We start from the raw sequence: 18,778 nt of genomic DNA, 5'->3' as shown, positions 1-18,778 counted from the left end.
TAATTTCTAAAATGGTGCAATTTTACCACTAACGTTGGAAGTCAAGAGCAATTTTACCATTACCGTTGATAAATTGGGTCAATTTAAAAAATAATTCATCAATCTGTCTTCTCGGTCATGAATCTTGTCATCTACACTTTACACATGCGTCATTTTATCAGTAACAAATCACAAACATATGTTGGGATGTGAAAAAATTAAAATAAATAAATAAAACATACTGTCTTTTGTACAAATTGGATAAAAAAATTCACAAAATTCACCGAATTCATAAATATTAATCTCCAATTCTATTATTAAATTATAAAAAACATGAAATCATTTTTTTTAGAACGAATTGATATGCAATTGTTGTAGAATAAGGAACAAAAATATTTATGTTTATAATAGGGTAAAATTAACTCAAATTATCAATGTTAGGCGTAAATTGCTCTTGGCTACCAACGTTACGAGTAAAATTGCACCATTTTAGACGTTATGGGTAAAATAACTCCTGATCCAAAACGCTAGTGGTATTTTTGCACATTAACCCGTTTTCTTATTATAAGATAGTCTTTTTCTTTTCTTTTTATCTTTTTTTTTTTGTAGAAACAGGAAAAGAAAGACAACACGAAGACAAAAACTAGCCTGGGATCAGCCTAGGAAAGCTAACCCCAATCCTATCCTCTAAAAGGAGAGAAGAAAGAAAGATAGGAGGATCAGAAAGGGTAGTAACACCTAACATCCCCTCATGCCCAGCCGCCGCCAAGCGATCCGCAATCCGGTTTTGTTCCCTGAAGATGTGGCTGAACTCTAAGAACTCAAAGGAGGAGCCAAGCCTTCTAATAGCTTTGATAAGGTTCTGGCTATTATGACAAATAGCATGATTATTAGAAATCATACTAATGGCCTCCTTATTATCAGACTCCACAGAAAGCCTCTTAACACCCATGTTCCTGGCAAGCTTGACACCAGAAAGAATACCCCACAGCTCCGCAGAAAAAGTCGAGCCCATTCCCAGGTTATGGGTGAATCCCGAAATCCAGGCACCCCCCGCGTCTCTAAGAACACCTCCAGCCGCGACTCTCCCATTGTTGAGGCAGGAGCCATCCGTATTTAGCTTAACCACCTCATCCTTCGGTCTGCTCCAACCAACGAGGTGAACCTCTTTTTTCTGGGTAGCCCTGGCAAGGGGATCCCCTTTGAAGCTCTTAGTAATGGTAAGGAGTTTATTCGAGAAGAACTCAGGAACGTTCTGAATAAAGACAGTCTTTTCACTAAAGATCTCCTCGTTCCTCCATTTCCAGAGATGGTGGCAAATAATGGCAAAGAAAATGTCACCATTCTCCATGTTAGCCAATAACTTCCCATCAACCCCATTAGAGAACCAGTCATTCTCAGAAATGGCAAAGAAGGAGGGGAGAATGTGGTGCGGGAGAACTTTCTTCCAAACTTCCTTACTTTTAGAGCAATCCCTAAGGGTATGGCACAAGGTTTCAACATGGCCTCTGCATCTGCTGCAAGCACCCGAACCCGCCAAGTGCCGTCTATGTCTCTCCGAGTTAGTAAGCAACCTGTTTTTAACTCCCAGCCACAGGAAGCTCCTCATACGGTAAGGGATTTTTAGAGCCCAAATGGATTTCCAAGTGCCGTCTATGTCTCTCCGAGTTTTATCCTTTTTAATAAGTAATGTAGTTTTAAGATAAATTTATATTCTTGCTTTTAAAAAAAAGATAAATTTATATTCTTAATTTTAAAATAAATCTTCACCATTTATTAATAATTTTTTTTTTTTTTGATGAAAATGTATATATCTTCGTTAAATACGAAAAGAACAAGTACAACAAAAAGCAGAAAAAGTAAAAAACCTTACAAAATCCACAATGAGACGAAAATGACTACAAGGAGCATAAAAAGCCATAAAAGGTACAAAATTCACAAAAAAACAATAAAACATATACTTCATTGAAATCCAAATCCGCAGAAAAGCAACTGCAATCGAATCTTCATCATTTAGACCCTTCCGAACATTCGGATCTGAATTATTTTGTTTGTTGCAACCACGTAGATATATTGATCCACGTATAAAATAAATCGTTTCCGTTCTTGCTAAATCCGAAAAAGGTATAAATAGTAGAATAATGGAGAACAGATACAATTCAAACGGATAATGAGATTCAATAAAATATATAAACACTGATCGAAAAGAAATACAATAAAAAATTACAACAAACCTAACCCGTTGAGAGGAGGAAGAATGAACTTCCTTCTTTCTCCTTAAAGTAGATCCACAAAAATGGGAAAAACTGGAAGATCTGATAAAGAGAAGAAGACAAGGAGGAATGAGCAGTTTTTGGGTAGAGAGCAGTTCTCAAGTATTAATTAATTAGATATTTATATATTTTGGTGAATTATATATATTACATTTATATATCAATATCACTATTACTAAAAAGAAAGTAGTAGTATATGTTTAGAACGAAAAAAGAAAGAAAGAAAGTAGTAGTAGTAGTAGTGTATTTGAAGACAAATAAGAAAAGATATCAACTTTAGGAAGTGATAAAATGAAAAACTTCTGCTTCTAGAAGAATTCTTCTTTAGCTGTGAATTAAGCCATTTTCAATGAGCTTGATGAGCCACAGGCTCAACCGTAAGGCTCAACCATAAAGAGGCGAGCAATATCACTGTCAAATCCATAAACTCTAGAGCCCTTAAAACCTAAAAGTAATTTCTTTATGATACTATGATACTAGAGATCATGGGTTTGAATCACATGAGATAGAGTGGGTTGAGGATTTTTTTATTTCTTTTTAATGCAATCCTTTTTTATTTTTTTTATCTTAATAACCTTCTTTTATTTAATATAAATGCATTGCACACAACTCATTTTTTTTAAAAAATAAATATAAATATAGTTATTATATATTTTGTTATATAATATTATTCTATATAATTAAATCTGAATGTAGAAATGGAGGTAAAGAATCGAGGTGAGAGTCGCGGCGATGGCGAAAGAACGTGATGGGTGTAGATCTAGGGCGAAGGTGAAAGAAGGTGCGGGCGGTCGCTCGACTCAGGGGCTTGGGGATCGGGTCGCTAGGGCGGCGCAGGGAGTGGATCTGGAGCTGGATGGGGGGTTGTCGAGGGGCGATGGTCGGTCGGTTGTGTCGGATGGCGAGAGGAGGGTTAGCGGGGAGAGAGTCCGGGATCGCTCAAGGGAGCGGCCGACACGGATGGAGGGTGAGGGTGAGGGGCCGGATCGGGCGTCTGGTATGGTTGGCAAAGGTGAAGGGAAGGTGGAGAAGGTAAGGGAATGGTGGGAGGTGTCGGGGGAGGCTGGATCCGACGGGGACGGGAGTGTTGAGGATTGCGGGTTGCCGGTGGGTGCAGTAGGAGGGCTTGTAAGGGGCGCAGGAGTTGGGTCCTGCGAGCGGCGATTGGGATCTGTTGGGGATTATTCCCGCGCCTCGCAGGGCTGTAGGCTGGAGGACTGTGCGGCTACGGGTAAGCCGGCCGCAGGGGTGCCGGCAGAGGTGGCCGCTGGCCAGGCACGGATTCAGACTTTGGCCCCTTGTCCAGGGGCAGAAATTGAGGCAGAGGCAGCCCCGTTGGGCGGAGTGGTAACCCGGGGTGTTGCGGACCAAAATATTACTATTTCTAATGCTAATCCAAGCTCATGGAATTTGGTGGATACGGTTAATAACTCCGCCTTGGAGAATTGTCTGGGGAAATCATCCTGGAGAGATAAGGTGTTAGGGGTGAATGAGGAAGAACCCATGATGGAAGATGACAGTATCGAGGATGAGTCTGAAGAGGTCTTTTCTGACTCTGATGTTGAGGATGGTGAGCAAGAGGACCCGATGTGTCCTGTGATCTGTCTTTCATCTGAAGGCAAACGCATCCTTAGATCGAAATGGAAATTATCCTTAATTGTCACTGTGCTTGGGAAAAGAATAAGCTTTAAATATTTTTCTCAGAGGATCCAAGCTCAATGGGCGAATAAAGGGAAGGTTACCATTACGGACCTGGAGAATGACTATTATGTCATCAAATTTACAAGGGCAGAGGATTTTAACAAAGTTGTTAATGGTGGTCCTTATATCATATCCAATCATATTTTGGCGTTGAGGCCTTGGGTCCCAAATTTTAACCCTCATGACTGCTCTGTGAACAGGATCCTCAATTGGGTTAGATTCCCAGGTCTTCCCATTGAATACTATAACGAAAGATTCCTTAATAAAATTGGAGGCCTGGTTGGGAAAGTCCACCATGTTGATAAAACTACCGTTGGGGCAGAGAGGGGCAAGTTTGCCAGGGTATGTATTGACATTGATCTCGCTAAGCCTCTTCTATCCAAATTCAGCATTCAGAATAAAGTTTTTCATATTGAATATGAAGGGATTCACAATATCTGCTATGAATATGGCATGTTTGGCCATACCTATGATGGCTGTCAAAAGAGAAGGAAGGCGGTTGAAGAGGTGGTGGTGCCTAACATAGGTAGAGCTGAGGAGAGTCAAAGTGAAGGGAAGAATTTTGGCCCTTGGATGCTGGCCAAAAGGTCGGTCAGACGGAAGCCACGTGCTATTGCTGCCCGGAATCAATCTCCAGATATTAGTAAGGAGTCGAATTCTCTGCAAATTGCTCCTGAGATCAAGGTCAGGCCCCCTGATATCAAGACTGGTGCTGATGTTGCTTCAACATCCGGGTCAGGGTCGAGATTTGGAGTCCTGTCTCTTGAAGGTGGACAGGATCCAGTTTTATCTAATGAGCATATGGAGTTAAGCATGTCGGGCCTGGAATCAGCCGAGCCTGCTTCCATCCTAGGTGATTCTATTAATCCTCTTTTCGATTCTAAAGCTGTTGCCAAGGAGAACTCCCAGATTGTTGGCTCAACAGGAAGAATGATGACCAAAGAGGTTAGTATTTTGAAATCTCTTGTTGACGTCCCAACCGCAAAAACTATGGGAGTTAATAAGTTGAATATGAAGAAACCTAAAGCTAACCCTAAAAAGAACCATAGTTCTTTGGATTCTTGGGATAAAAGGGGGCCTGCTGGCACCTCTTCGAGGCTCTCAGGAGCCCCAAACAAATACCTTGTATAGGGTGTGGGCCTGTGATTAGTAGTCTTCTTTTCTGATGGACTTTTTTGTTTGGAATGTTAGAGGTGCAGCTAGTAAGGCTACCCGCATTCATGTTAAAGATCTTATTAAGCAATTTAATCCTTCTTGTTTTTCTCTTCTTGAAACCAAGGTTAGTGGTTCCAAAGCAGATGAGGTGGTTAGAAAGTTTAAGAATTGGAGTTGCGTCAAATCTGAGGCTACTGGTCGGGCAGGGGGGATTTGGCTTTTTTGGAAGCCAGATCGGGTTAGTATCGATATTATTAGTATGGATAATTAATTCATTCATAGTAAGGTTTGTTACCCTGGTAACAACCCTTTCTTTGTTACCTTTGTTTATGCCGACCCGATTTTGACTAACCGAAAAAGGCTATGGGAGCTCCTGTATTCTATAAGTACAAGCATGGTGGATGCTTGGATGGTTGCTGGGGACTTTAATGATATTGCCCTCATGAGTGATCAGAGAGGGGGGGTAATCATTATGTGAACCGGTGCCTTAATCATAAGCAGAATATGGATTTATGCGGGCTGTCTCACCTGGGAGCCGCTGGTCATAAGTTCACTTGGAAAAGGAATAGCGTGTTTGTTCGGTTGGACAAAGTTTATGCGAATGTGGCTGCGATTTATAGATTTCCCAAGGTGAACGTGCTGAATCTCCCTTTTCGTCATTCTGACCATTGTCCTATCCTCGTTAAAATGGTTAAAGGTCATAGGCTTAAAGGGAATAGACCCTTTAGGTACCTTGTTGCTTGGGATGCCCATCCTGAGTTCAGGAATTTTATTAAGGACAATTGACAACCCCACTCTAATGTTCTCCTTGCCACTGAGGAGTTTAGAAGAAAGGTGGTGAGATGGAATAAAAACATCTTTGGCCATATCATCCGAAGGAAAAATAAACTGTTAAGGAGAATGGAAGGTATTCAACGCTGTTTGGAGATCCGTTTTGACCACAGTCTGAATTGTCATCTTAGATCTCTCCAGAACGAGTTGGAAGCGATGCTTAGACAGGAAGAGCTCCTTTGGTTCCAGAAATCTAGAAAAGCTTGGATTAAGGACGGTGACTGGAATACCAGATTTTTCCACCTCTCTACTATTATTAGGAGGCAGAGGAATCGGATCGATGCTATTAAAGACTCCAAGGGTGATTGGATTTATGAGGAGGAAGATATTCGTCGCCTTGCCCTGGATTTCTATAAAGACCTCTTTAAAGAGGAAGAGGTGGATCTGAACAAAGTCCATTCTGGGGTCTCCTTTCCTAGACTGGAGGAGGATGCTATTAAATAAGCTTTTCATCCTATCGACCAAAAAGAAATTGATATGGCCTTCACCAGTATTGGAGCTACTAAAGCTCCAGGGATTGATGGTATTCCTGCTAGTTTTTACCATAAACACTGGGATACGGTGAAGGAAGGCATTTACAGTTTTATTATAGGTGTTTTCAGCGGATCCAATGATATTAGGCTGGTGAACAAAACCCTCCTGGTTCTGATCCCTAAAATTGAAAAACCTTCCTCCTTTTTACAAATGAGGCCGATCAGTTTGTGCAATGTGTTATATAAAGCTATCACTAAGATTGTGGCTAATAGGATCCGGCGCATCCTTCCTGAGATTATTAGCCAAAATCAAGGTAGTTTTGTTCCTGGCAGGCAAATGATGGACAATGTGGTTATTGCCCAGGAGATGGTTCACTCCATGAAGATGAGGAAAGGTAAGAAAGGGATCGTGGCTCTCAAACTTGATCTGGAGAAAGCTTATGACCGCTTAAATTGGAGTTTTCTTCTGGATAGCTTAAAAAGAGCTGGTATACCTGAGAACTGGAGGAGATTGATTGAGGATTGCATTTCTTCTCCTGTTTTCCAGGTTTTGATCAATGGAGACATGTCTGATGAGTTCTCTCCCTCCAGGGGTATCCGTCAAGGAGATCCTATGAGCCCCTTCCTTTTTGTTATTGCTATGGAAAGGCTGGCTCATCTAATTCAAGAGGCTATGAGCAAGGGGATTCTCCATCCTGTGTCCATAAACAAGTTTTGCCCTCCTATTTCCCATTTGTTCTTCGCTGACGATGTGATGATCTTTGTGGAAGGGAATGATGAGCAAGTTGGTGTGGTCATGGATATCCTTAATTGCTTTTGCGCCGCTTCTGGCCAGAAGATTAATATCCATAAGTCTCGGATGCTTTGCTCTAAGAATGTGGAAAAAAGTGTTTGTAAAAAACTTCGTGATCTTTCTGGCATTCCTCTTACTCACTCTTTGGGTAAGTATCTTGGGGTCCCCCTCCGCAACGACAGAGTTTCCAAAGCCTCTTTTAAAGAGACTCTGGATAAAACTAATGGGTTGTGTGCTAGTTGGAAAGCCAATTCTCTCTCCCTAGCAGGCCGTCTAACTTTAGTTCAGTCTGTCAATTGTGCAGCTCCCAATCATATCATGCAAGCCTGTAAATTACCGGAGCCGGTTCTCAATGAGCTTGACAAGATTAACCGGAGTTTCCTTTGGGGAGAGTCTGGAGAGGGAAGAAAGATTCACCTTGTCCCTTGGAAGGAGGTCTGCCAGCCTAAAAGCATGGGAGGTCTTGGCATTAGACAGGCTAAGGACAACAACAAAGTTTTATTAATGAAGCTCCTCAGGAGAATGTGGCAATGCCCCTCTTCTCTTTGGGTTCGTCTGCTCTGTGGTAAGTATCGGAAGGACAAAATCTTTGGGGGGCCTAAGGAGAGAGTTGTCAATTGTTCTTTCCTTTGGAAAGGGCTTAGCATTGTGTTTGCTGAATTCTGCTCGGGGGTTGGCCTGGAGGTGGGTAATGGCAAGTCCATTAGCTTCTGGAATGACACCTGGATCGGAGATAAACCGTTTATAGATGTTTGTAGCTCCCCCCCCCCCCCCCCCCCCCCCGCCTTGCAATATCCGCAACTGGAGGATTGCCGATGTGGTGGACTCTGATGGGGACTGGATTTGGTCCAGGTTTGATTCCTTCTTTAGCCTGGATACTCTCCTTAAAATCAGGGGAGTTAAGATTAGTAATCAAGAGGAAGACAAGCATAGGCATTGCTGGACCCTGACTAATAATGGAGCTTACTTTTGCAAATCTGCCTTTGAAGCTTTTACCCTCAACAGATCTGACCCTCTCTCGGATACTTGGAAATCCATTTGGGCCCTTAAAATCCCTTACCGTATTAGGAGCTTCCTGTGGCTGGGAGTTAAGGATAGGTTACTTACTAATTCGGATAGGCACAGACGACATTTGGCGGATTCTGGAGCTTGCAGTAGATGCAGAGGCCATATTGAAACCTTGTGCCATGCTCTTAGGGACTGCTCTAAAAGTAAAGAGGTGTGGAAGAAAGTTCTCCCACCCCACATTCTCCCTTCCTTCCTTGCCCACTCTGAGAATGACTGGTTCTCTAATGGGGTTAGTGGGAAGTTACTGGCTAACATGGAGCATGGTGACATTTTCTTTGCTATTACTTGTCACCAAATCTGGAAGTGGAGGAACGAGGAGATTTTTAGTGAGAAGACTGTTTTTATTCAGAACTTACCTGAGTTCTTCTCAAAAAAGCTCCTTATTATTACTGAGAGCTTCAAAGGGGATTCCCTTGCCAGGTCTACCCAGAATAAAGAGGTTCACCTTGTTGGTTGGAGTAGGCCTAAGGATGGGGTGGTGAAGTTAAATACGGATGGCTCATGTCTCAACAATGGAAGAATCGCGGCCGGAGGTGTTCTTAGAGATGCGGGGGGCGCCTGGATGTCTGGGTTCACCCATAACCTGGGGTTGGGCTCGTCCTTTTCGACGGAGCTTTGGGGTATCCTCTCTGGTGTCAAGCTTGCCAGAAGTCTGGGTATTAAGAGGCTTTCTGTGGAGTCTAATAATAAGGAGGCCATTAATATGATTTCTGATAAACATGCTATTTGTCTTAATAGCCAAAACCTTATCAAAGCTATTAAAAGGCTTGGCTCTTCCTTTGAGTTCTTAGAGTTCAGCCACATCTTCAGAGAACAGAACCGGATTGCGGATCGCTTGGCGGGTGCTGGACATGAGGGGATGTTAGGTGTTACCACCCTTTCTGATCCTCCTATCTTTCTTTCTTCTCTTCTTTTAGAGGATAGGATTGGGGTTAGCTTTCCTAGGCTGATCCCATGCTAGTTTGTTCTTTGTGTTGTCTTTCTTTTCCTGTTTCTACCAAAAAAAATCTGAATGTAGAAATGAACAGTAAAATCGAATCAATTGCAATTGTAATTTAGATTTTTTTCTTTCCATTTGTGCCATTATTTAGTTAGAAAAATTACCTTTCTATCTCATTCAAAACGACATCATTTTGTTTGTTTGTGACATTTATATAGTGGGTAAATTACACTCATGGTCACTGAACTTTACCATTTTAACATTATGACCACTTAACTTCAATTCTTAACAGTATGGTCACTGAATTTAACACTTTTTAACACCAGGTCACTCAATGCCTCAAAATGACCGTTGACACTCCAAAAATAAAAAATTCGAAAATTTAATGATATTATGAGAAACTTTAATTCTTGAAAATTTCCGCTTTGAGGTCATTTAGGTATTGTTTGGTTAGGAGAGAAAGTCAATTTTTAGAGAGAAAAAACTCCAAAAAAAATGTGATTTTGAAAAATAAAAAACATGGTTTCATGATAAATATCGTTTTGAACAACTTTAATTCTTGAATATTTTCATTTTGAGGTCGTTAACGATCATGTTGAGGAGTTATTTAAAGTTGAGTGGCCATCGGTGTTACAAAGTGTAACGTTCAATGGTCAGACCGTTAAGAATTGAAGTTCAGTGGTTATAATATTAAAATGGATAAAGTTCAGTGGCCATGGATGTAATTTACCCTTTATATAGCACGTGGTACAAACAATTTAGAGTCATTGTCACATCACATACAGTATGGAGAAGGTATATACGTGTTAATTTTAAATGCATTCACACCATAATTTTGGGTAAATTACATCTATAGCCACTGAATCTTATCCATTTTAACATTATGACTACTAAATTTCAATTCTTAATAGTATGACTAGTAAACTTTACACTTTTTAATATCTGTTGTCAATTATTTAATTATCATATTGCATCTTCCAAACAAGTTTGTCGATAAACTGAATGTGTTTCGTATATTTTTAGTTGGTTATTTATAACTATATTAGTAATATAATGAACATTTTAAACAATTTAATAATAAGAAAAAAATGTAAACACACTAAATAAATATTTTATATGGGGTAAACCTAATTGTTAGCTTTTTTTAATTGTTTTTATACATGTGTAAATAACATATTAAATATTTTAGACATAATTGATATTTGTTTCGATGTGACAATTAAATAATAGTAAACCATTATTTTTAAATTGACGGTAAAGTAACAGTAAATTTGATTTTCTTTGCAAACTTTAAGGATAAATTTATACTATTCCGTACGATGAGAATCAAATCTACACTTCTCGAAAACATTAAGGTCAAATTTGACCTTTATCCTTTAAATAAACAATAAAAAAATTCATCTTAGAATTCTATTTCGATGAGCCAATAACTTAACCAACATTACCGATGCTAAAGATGATTATCTAAAATAACTAGATATCATATTAGTACAAGTGAATTAAATAAGTTTTTATCTAATATTTCCAATATTTAGATAGGATTTTGATTATTATTTGTATAATTGTTATTAGTCATTATATTTATTTTAGTAAACGCAAACTTCTCATAAAATTTTGATATATAGTTGTCTTTTATGTATTTTTAGTACTCCCTCCGTCCTATTATATAAGTCGTTTTAGAAAATGTTTTTTTTTTTCCAAAATTTAAGTCGTTTTGGTTTTCGAAGAATTTTTAGTTTAGTTTTTTGGTCCAAACATTAAATTTTTTTGTCTTGATCTATGTGTTTTTTTTAATATTCCAATACTTATTGTCCAACCATTATATGGGAGATAAAAAAATGTAAGTTAAGCAATGTAAAATTCATTAATTAGGCTCTACATTAATTGTATTTCTTAATTTGTGTGAAAATCTCTAGAATGACTTATATTATGGGACAGAGGTAATAATATTCTTATTTTATTTATTGAAATGATTATGTTTTTTTAAATACCCGAAGCAAAGCGAGGGTTTCGTCCTAGTTATTATTTGGAAGGGAATCTTGTGTTTAGAGAAGGGAAATGATGAAATGGGTTGGAACAAAAACATTGTACCAACATCAAGACAGAGACAGAAAATAAAGAAAATACAGTTTGATATAGCAAAAATAATGAAATAGGTTGGAGAGTTAAACATTTGTAAATAAATATTAAAATAAAAACAACTTTTGATACAAATGTTTTTTCTTACATAATGTACTTTCAAAACCGGAATGAGCATAATTAGGGCTGTAAACAGGACAGGCGGGGATTACATTAACCATCCCCGGCCCTAGTCTATCGGGGATTCCCCATTCCCGTTCTCGAATTACAAATTGGAAAAATTTGGCTACCATGCCCGCCTCGCAAGGAATCTCTATCCCTGTGGGGAATCCCTATCCCCATTTAAGTTTTTTTTTTTTACTTTTTTCTTGTAAAACATCAATTTACAGTATATAATTTTTTTTAAAGTCATAAACTACTAAACATAAAAAATTAACTAAATAATTACAAATAAAGACTCAAAGGATAAAATAAAAACATGTCCAAAATAAATTAATATATATAGTCTTTTTCTATATTCGAGTATTTAATCGGGGATCCCCATTGGGGACATTCGGGGATGGGGATAGGGATGGGGACAGTACGCTTATAACCATCCCCGCCCCATGGGAATCCCAAACGGGGATTTCCCGTCCCCAACGGGACGGGTCTCCGACGGGGATGAGAAATCCCTAACTAATTGACAACCCTAAGCATAATAATTGAAGAGTTAAAGGTTGTATAGCAAGATACATATGTAGTTAGGGGTGACAACGGTGCGGGGCGGAGATGAAAATGCATTTCCCACTTCGTCCCCAATATTTACAGGGATGGATTCGGAAAATCCCATTAAATGATTCAGAGATTTCTCATCACCATCTACTTCGTCCCCAATATTTACTGGTTTTTTTTTATAATTCATTTCCTATTGCCACCTCTATAAATATGAAACTCCAATTAAAAAGTGAAAACTTGAGTAAATTATTAGAAGCACACGGTTCTCCATGTCAAATGGAAGACATTCTATACATATTTTGACACGTGTAACATGGACCCACGCATATTATAAGAGGTCTCACTATTTTAATTATTATATGAGTCACAATACACGTGTCTAAATGTGAATTGGGAGTCCTCCATGGGAAGACTCAGTTGTTATATAAGAACTCCAAAACTTGGGTGGGATTCTTCCAAACTCCGTTAACAATGGCGCACGTGACATGTTTCTAGAAAAGATAGAGAGCTTTAAAATTAGTGCATCTGATTTGGATTGGCAAAAGAAGTGTGGATGTGCCTATTATACTTTGATCCAATTAAATTAAATTAAATTAAATGGCAAATAGTAGGGGTGAGCATCGGTTCGGTTCGGTTACTAACCGAACCGAACTGTCGGTTAACCGAACCGAAAGTTGCTCTATTTTCATAACCGAACCGAACCGAATAAGTTTGGTAACCGAATTTGATTTAACCAAAAATTTTCGGTTCGGTTCGGTTACCGACCGAATAACCGAAAACTCAAAATATTTAATTTTTTGTACATTTTTATTTAATTAGTTTTCAAATAATATCCTTGTACAAAAGTTACAATTGAATAAATTAAAGGTTACTAAACCAAAATATATATATACAAAGATAAAAGTGTATTTTTTAGGGTTGGACTTTTTATTTATATATATATAAAGATAAAATTATATTTTTTATATGTATATATGAAGTTCGGTTCGGTTATCGGTTACACCGATATTTTTTTTCAATAACCGAACCGATAACCGATTATCAAAATAGGCTAAAATTAAAACCGAACCGAACCAGAATGTTAAAATAACCGAACCAAACTAAGATTTCGGTTCGATTATCGGTTTGGTAATCGGTTACCGGTTATTTTGCTCACCCCTAGCAAATAGGCATAGAAAAGGATATTAATCTCTAAAGAAAGTGATTGGGTATTGCAAGCAATTCAGACGGCTACAGTTCAACAGAATAACATGTGGCACGTGCCACAACTTCTAGAAGCACAGTTCAACAGAATAACATGTGGCACGTGCCATAACTTCTAGAAGCATTTCTCTACTTCCCTTTGCTACTAAGTGAAACTATTGATTTGAGGTTCTATCTACAGGCCAGGTTTCCACATTGCCTTTCTTTGTCATGCGCGACAATCTTCTAGAAGGCTTTTTTCTTCCAAATGAAATGTTTGTTTTAAGAAAGGCTTAGAAACTTAATTTGTCAAAAAGTTTGATTGCCCCTGAATTTTCAAAGTGTTTCGATAGTCCTCTAAACTTACATAAAATGTGTAGTTAGCTTACTGAACTTGCGTAAAATATAATCAATTAATCATCAAGTTATAAAAAAGTAAGTTAAATACGGAACATATGTTGCACATGCCTTGGAATGTTATTATATAATTCACAAAATACATTAAAACATATTAAAAAGAAGATATTCTTACTTGTTCAACTATAAAACCTTTTATTTTCTAATATTAGAATCACATACTTTGACCTTGGTCGTTTTACTTTTTAAGATGTGTGCAACATATTCTCCGTATTTAACTTAATTTTTTACAACCGAGTTATTAACTGATTATATTTTACGTAAGTTCAGGGGGCTAACTAAACATTTTATGTAAGTTCAGGGGGCTATCGGAACACTTTAAAAGTTCAGGAGGTCAATCAAGCTTTTTGAACAAGTTCAGAGGGCAAATAATCTATTAAGCCTTTTAAAAAGGTTTAATACATTATTTGTCATTAGCTAAAAAGTTTGAATGAATTTTCAAAAGTGTTTTTACAGTCTCTTCAGCTTGTATAAAATATCCAAATAGCATCATCAACTTATCTAAAATTTAATTAGTTAATCACTTAGCTGGGAAAAAAACAAGTAAATTACATATAGAAGGTGTGTGCACGCGTTTTGGAAAAGTAAACGACAAAGATCGGAATATGCGATTCTAATATAGGAGTTGACAAATTTTACAGTTGAGCAAGTAAACACTTCATTTTTAATATGTTTTAATTTATTCTGTGAGTTAAATAATAACATTTTAAGACGCGTAAAATACATCTTCCATATGCAACTTATTTTTTTTTACAATCAAATGATTAATTAATTATATTTTAAGCAAGTTGAGGGCACTATTCGGATATTTTATGCAAGTTGAGGTGACTATCCGTATACTTTAAAAGTTTAGAAGGACAATCAAGCTTTTTACATAAATTTAAGGTAAATGATGTATTAAGTGTTGAAACACAATTTTCCACAGAGTTTATGAATATGACAAAAATAAGTTAATCAGAATCCCAAATAAACAAACTAAGGCTTGGTTTATTAACTAATCTTGTGTATTGAACTAAGTTGTAGCAAGGTAAAACAGAAGAGACTTGAGATAAATAAAGCTTCATTAATTGTCTGGAAGACCATATTCACATCCGGAGTCCGCAATACAGAGGGGATAAACAGCTGGCACACTTATTCCCAAGGATTGATCTAAAAGTATGAGTAATGCAGTGGGCACGTGAGGTCAACATACATCTACCATAACAACAGACAGAAAAGGTGGCAGAATTACACGACCCAATACTGAAGTTGTGGACGTGTGGTAGACCTTTCCTCCTACCAGACAAAAAGGTGTTAGGAGCGAACAAGACAACCTCCATTCTATCAGAACGGTAACTTCAAATTCAAACGGGTCTCTTGATTCCATCTGCCTATAAATAGAAGCTCACAAGCTCCACTTCAAGTTGACAAAATCCAAAAGCTGTCAAGCAAAATCAATATTCAAAAGCAATATTCAACCATTCAAGCATTGTTCTAATAGTTTCCCAATCTGTTGTCGTAGGCACCCCATCATGAAGTCTCAACTTATGGGAGAAAATAGGATCTACTATAACAAACATATCAAAGACCATCTCAAATTTTTCAGCAGTAAATAACATTAAATAGGTAGAATTCTACCTAGTAGGGAGTTTCATGCATAATAAGCTCTTACTTTCTATTTTTTGCATTTCACACACTACTTGAATCTTGAAAGTCTAAGTGGTGAAAATATAACAAATCTTATATATCTCTTGCTACTGAGGTCCATATATAAGTTATTATGGAAACTCTTTGACCATGTTCTTTCATATAATTTTTTAACTTCAATTTTTCATCATAAAATAGTTGGGAACAATCCCTACTAACAGCTACCTATAAGGAACTGCTCATTAATGACAACGAATTGCAAACATCTCCCTAAATCCTTCGGTTTCTACAACTCTAAAGGGTTGGTCCTCCTTAATAATTCGTCTAATTATGCTAGCTGTCATTGCAGCTTGGTCAAATTCCCAAGTAGTTAAAGTACCAGGAATCATATTTTCATTTTCCCCAAACCCATAAATTACTGAAGGTTGTAAAAATAACTAACTTTGCTTTGCTTTTATATTTTTATGTTTTTTCAAGAATTTCTTAATGTGTTTGTTTAAATTAGTGTCCCATTGATAAATTTATATATAGATATGTTTTTTCGTAATGATTACATTTACCTCTAGTTCTTCCGGTTTCATCTAGATTTGTGCTAAAATGTTTCAAACTTGTGACTTTTTTTATCCATTTTCTTCTTGCCCTTGCTTGCTTTGCCAACTGATTGGACCTCATTCTTAGTAGCTTGCGAATTAGCTACATTTCCAATCTTAGGAAACGGATCAGAATCAGTTACCTCGTCTTCATTTTCTTCTTCTTTAATATCAAGTGATGGCGGATGCATTGATTTTGAAATGTTAAAGAATAAAAAATAATTAATTAGAAAACTAAAATGAGAGCATGTCTAATGCAAAGTGGTGCCACCTAGACATAAATGATAAGCTTTCCAAGATAATGACAAAACATCTCAATTTGTAACGGTAGATTCACACAAAGTAACAAACTAGATTAAGGTAGGTTCAAGTACTATTTTATATTTCAATTTGAAAAAACCACTAGTATAAAAAAGATAAAAATTCAATTTTAACAGCTTACTCAACACTGAGGATAACAATGAATTCAAATAAGATAATTTAACAACAAAGCACATAACTCATAGTCATATTAATTAAAGTGAAGTTTGTAATATAATTTTAAGTATATACAAGAAAATATTGTGCTTCATTTCCTTCATCTCATTCTCTATAAGAACATTTAATTTGGAAAATATGGTGCTTTTTATTATTATTGTGAAGTCTCTTTTGTGAAACCAATTTAGAAGTCTCTTATTATTATTACTGATATGTTTTTCATGTATGTACCTCTTATATGTATCATTTTATGGTTGAGAATTGAAGAAAACATGAATAAGAGAGTAGTAGAATTTTTAGGCTAATTTAACTCTCAATGTAGTAATTTGACAGGAAATATTTACTGGTATGTTGCATGAAATTGTTGTTGAGAAAGTCAGTATGAAAGTTTATGGGCTCATTTTAATTAATTTAAATACGAAAAATGAAAAGGAGTTTCTTACAAGTGATAACGAGTTAATTATTTAATTTACAAGAGATAATGAACTTGAAGTATCTGGGCTCATATGTCCAATTTATAAAGGCGCCCCCTTATTTCAGGGTGCACCTCGATGTCGTCACTTAATGGCCTTAGCTGATCGGTTCTTATCAAAATTCTCCAGATGGAAAGGAAAAGCCTTGTCGTTTGCCGGTCGAATCACTTTGGTCCTATGTATAGAAAGTATGAATGAGCAACATGTTGTTTCAATATTGTGCCACATCAAAAAAAATATATATATTTAAGGGAGTAATAAATAGTTTTAAGGAGAAAACAATTTGAGTTTTTTTTTTTTACTTACTTTTTCTAAACAAACAAACAAATACTGAAAAATTAAAAAAATATTTTTATGTATAATATTTTTCGGTAAAAAACAGGGTCTTGATTTGAATCTGCTAAATTTCGATACGACAACACTATCATTCATTAAACTATGCTAAATAACTAGATATGTTCATGGGCTGGACTAGCTTGAGTCCATGTTGGGTTTTTACACCTAATTAATTTATTCAAGCCCAACTCAATCTGTACAATATTTATAGGGTCTTTTACATAAAAGACATGAATAGTAATAATATTTATAATTTCATCAGTACTGATAATTTAATTTGTAATATATCAAAAAGTACTAAAACTATTTTAAAAATGTCAGGCGGTAAAATAGAGTTGAATTTCAAAATTCCTAGCTTTTAGGAATTGTTAGTTTGAGAAATGGTGATTTATTTAATTTGATAAAATTCAAATTGTTTTGTGACATTGTTGTAGATATTTTTTCAAACCTGAATTTCTGTGTAAATTTTTCATATTTATATCGGACTTGAATAGCACTGGGTTAATTAAAGGGTTAGTTACAAGAAACTCAAAATGACTTAAATAAATACAAGTTTTTCACATGTGTCAAAATAATCTTAACTATGTCAAACTTTAATAAATCTAATCCAATTTTGACTAGGAACGCCACATCCTTTACCAAAGGATAAATTACAAATTTTTTATTTTAAATAATAATTCAATATCCATTGGAGGTGTTTTTTGAAAAGATATCCATTGAAGATTTAACTTTGAACTGTAGTTTTTATAGTTACCACAAAATAATGAATTGTAGTTTTTATTTATTTATATATTTATTGTTTTCTCTGTTGCTGATTAACCCTCGCCATTTCCATTACTCTTCTTTCTTAAAAAAATTGGTTTACAATAACGGTAATTTGACAAAAGCATAATTAATATTAGTTTTTCTGATAAAAATTTAAAAACTGATTATTTTAATTGTAAAATAAAAATGAAACATGAGTTTTCATGTAAATTTCTCTTAATTAAAAGAATTAATTTCCAAGCCCGGGGCATTCCACCAAATATATATATGTTAAAAAGATAAATTAAAAATTAATTGAAGTAGTGGTAAAGGAATTGACTTGATTTGATAAGAGAAAAGAAGGGATTTTATCTAATATTGGATAAATCTGTAGCTTACATTTTTTTTTTTTTTGATAGAGTAGCTTAGTCTTTTTAAACTACCTCTATTTACATTTACCATGGAAGAAAATTCATTTGAACTTCTATTTTTCTAACTTTATTGGTACAAGTCTATAGAATGAGCACTGTTAATAAATAACTGCTTGGAATGGAAGCCTTCTAATAAAACTGCTTAGAAGAGAGGAAGAAAATATTTATATATACACTGCAACTTTTTTTTTTACATCTAACTATCAATAAAATAAATTATTTGAAAAATGATAGTAGAATAGTTAAAATAAATTATTTGAAAAATATTTAACTCATCAAAGCTATTATAAGGCTTTGCTCCTCCTTTGAGTTCGTAGAGTTCAGACACATTTTTAGAGAGCAGAATCGTATTGCTGATCGCTTGGCGGCGGCGGGCCATGAAGGGACGTTAGGCGTTACTACCCTTCCTGTTTCCCCTAGTTTCATCTCTCATCTTCTCTTAGAAGATAGGATTGTGGTTAGCTTCCCTAGGCTAATTCCTGGGTAGTTTGTTGTT

At 36.2% G+C, this 18,778-nt stretch overlaps 1 protein-coding gene across 1 annotated transcript in view; it reads left to right on the top strand.

Moving 5' to 3' along the window:
* Nucleotides 1-6,416: 6,416 nt before the first annotated feature.
* The window catches only part of LOC136217176 (uncharacterized), a 31,958-nt gene continuing 19,596 nt past the window's right edge, over nt 6,417-18,778 (top strand). The window contains exons 1-3 of the mRNA XM_066003762.1: nt 6,417-7,732; nt 8,058-8,502; nt 8,578-9,204. Coding sequence (XP_065859834.1) covers nt 6,417-7,732; nt 8,058-8,502; nt 8,578-9,204 — 2,388 coding nt within the window. The remainder of the gene's footprint in view (nt 7,733-8,057; nt 8,503-8,577; nt 9,205-18,778) is intronic.

Source organism: Euphorbia lathyris, chromosome 2 (assembly GCF_963576675.1).
Source record: "Euphorbia lathyris chromosome 2, ddEupLath1.1, whole genome shotgun sequence".
NCBI classification, from domain to species: domain Eukaryota; kingdom Viridiplantae; phylum Streptophyta; class Magnoliopsida; order Malpighiales; family Euphorbiaceae; genus Euphorbia; species Euphorbia lathyris.
This window is presented reverse-complemented; position numbering and strand designations above follow the sequence as displayed.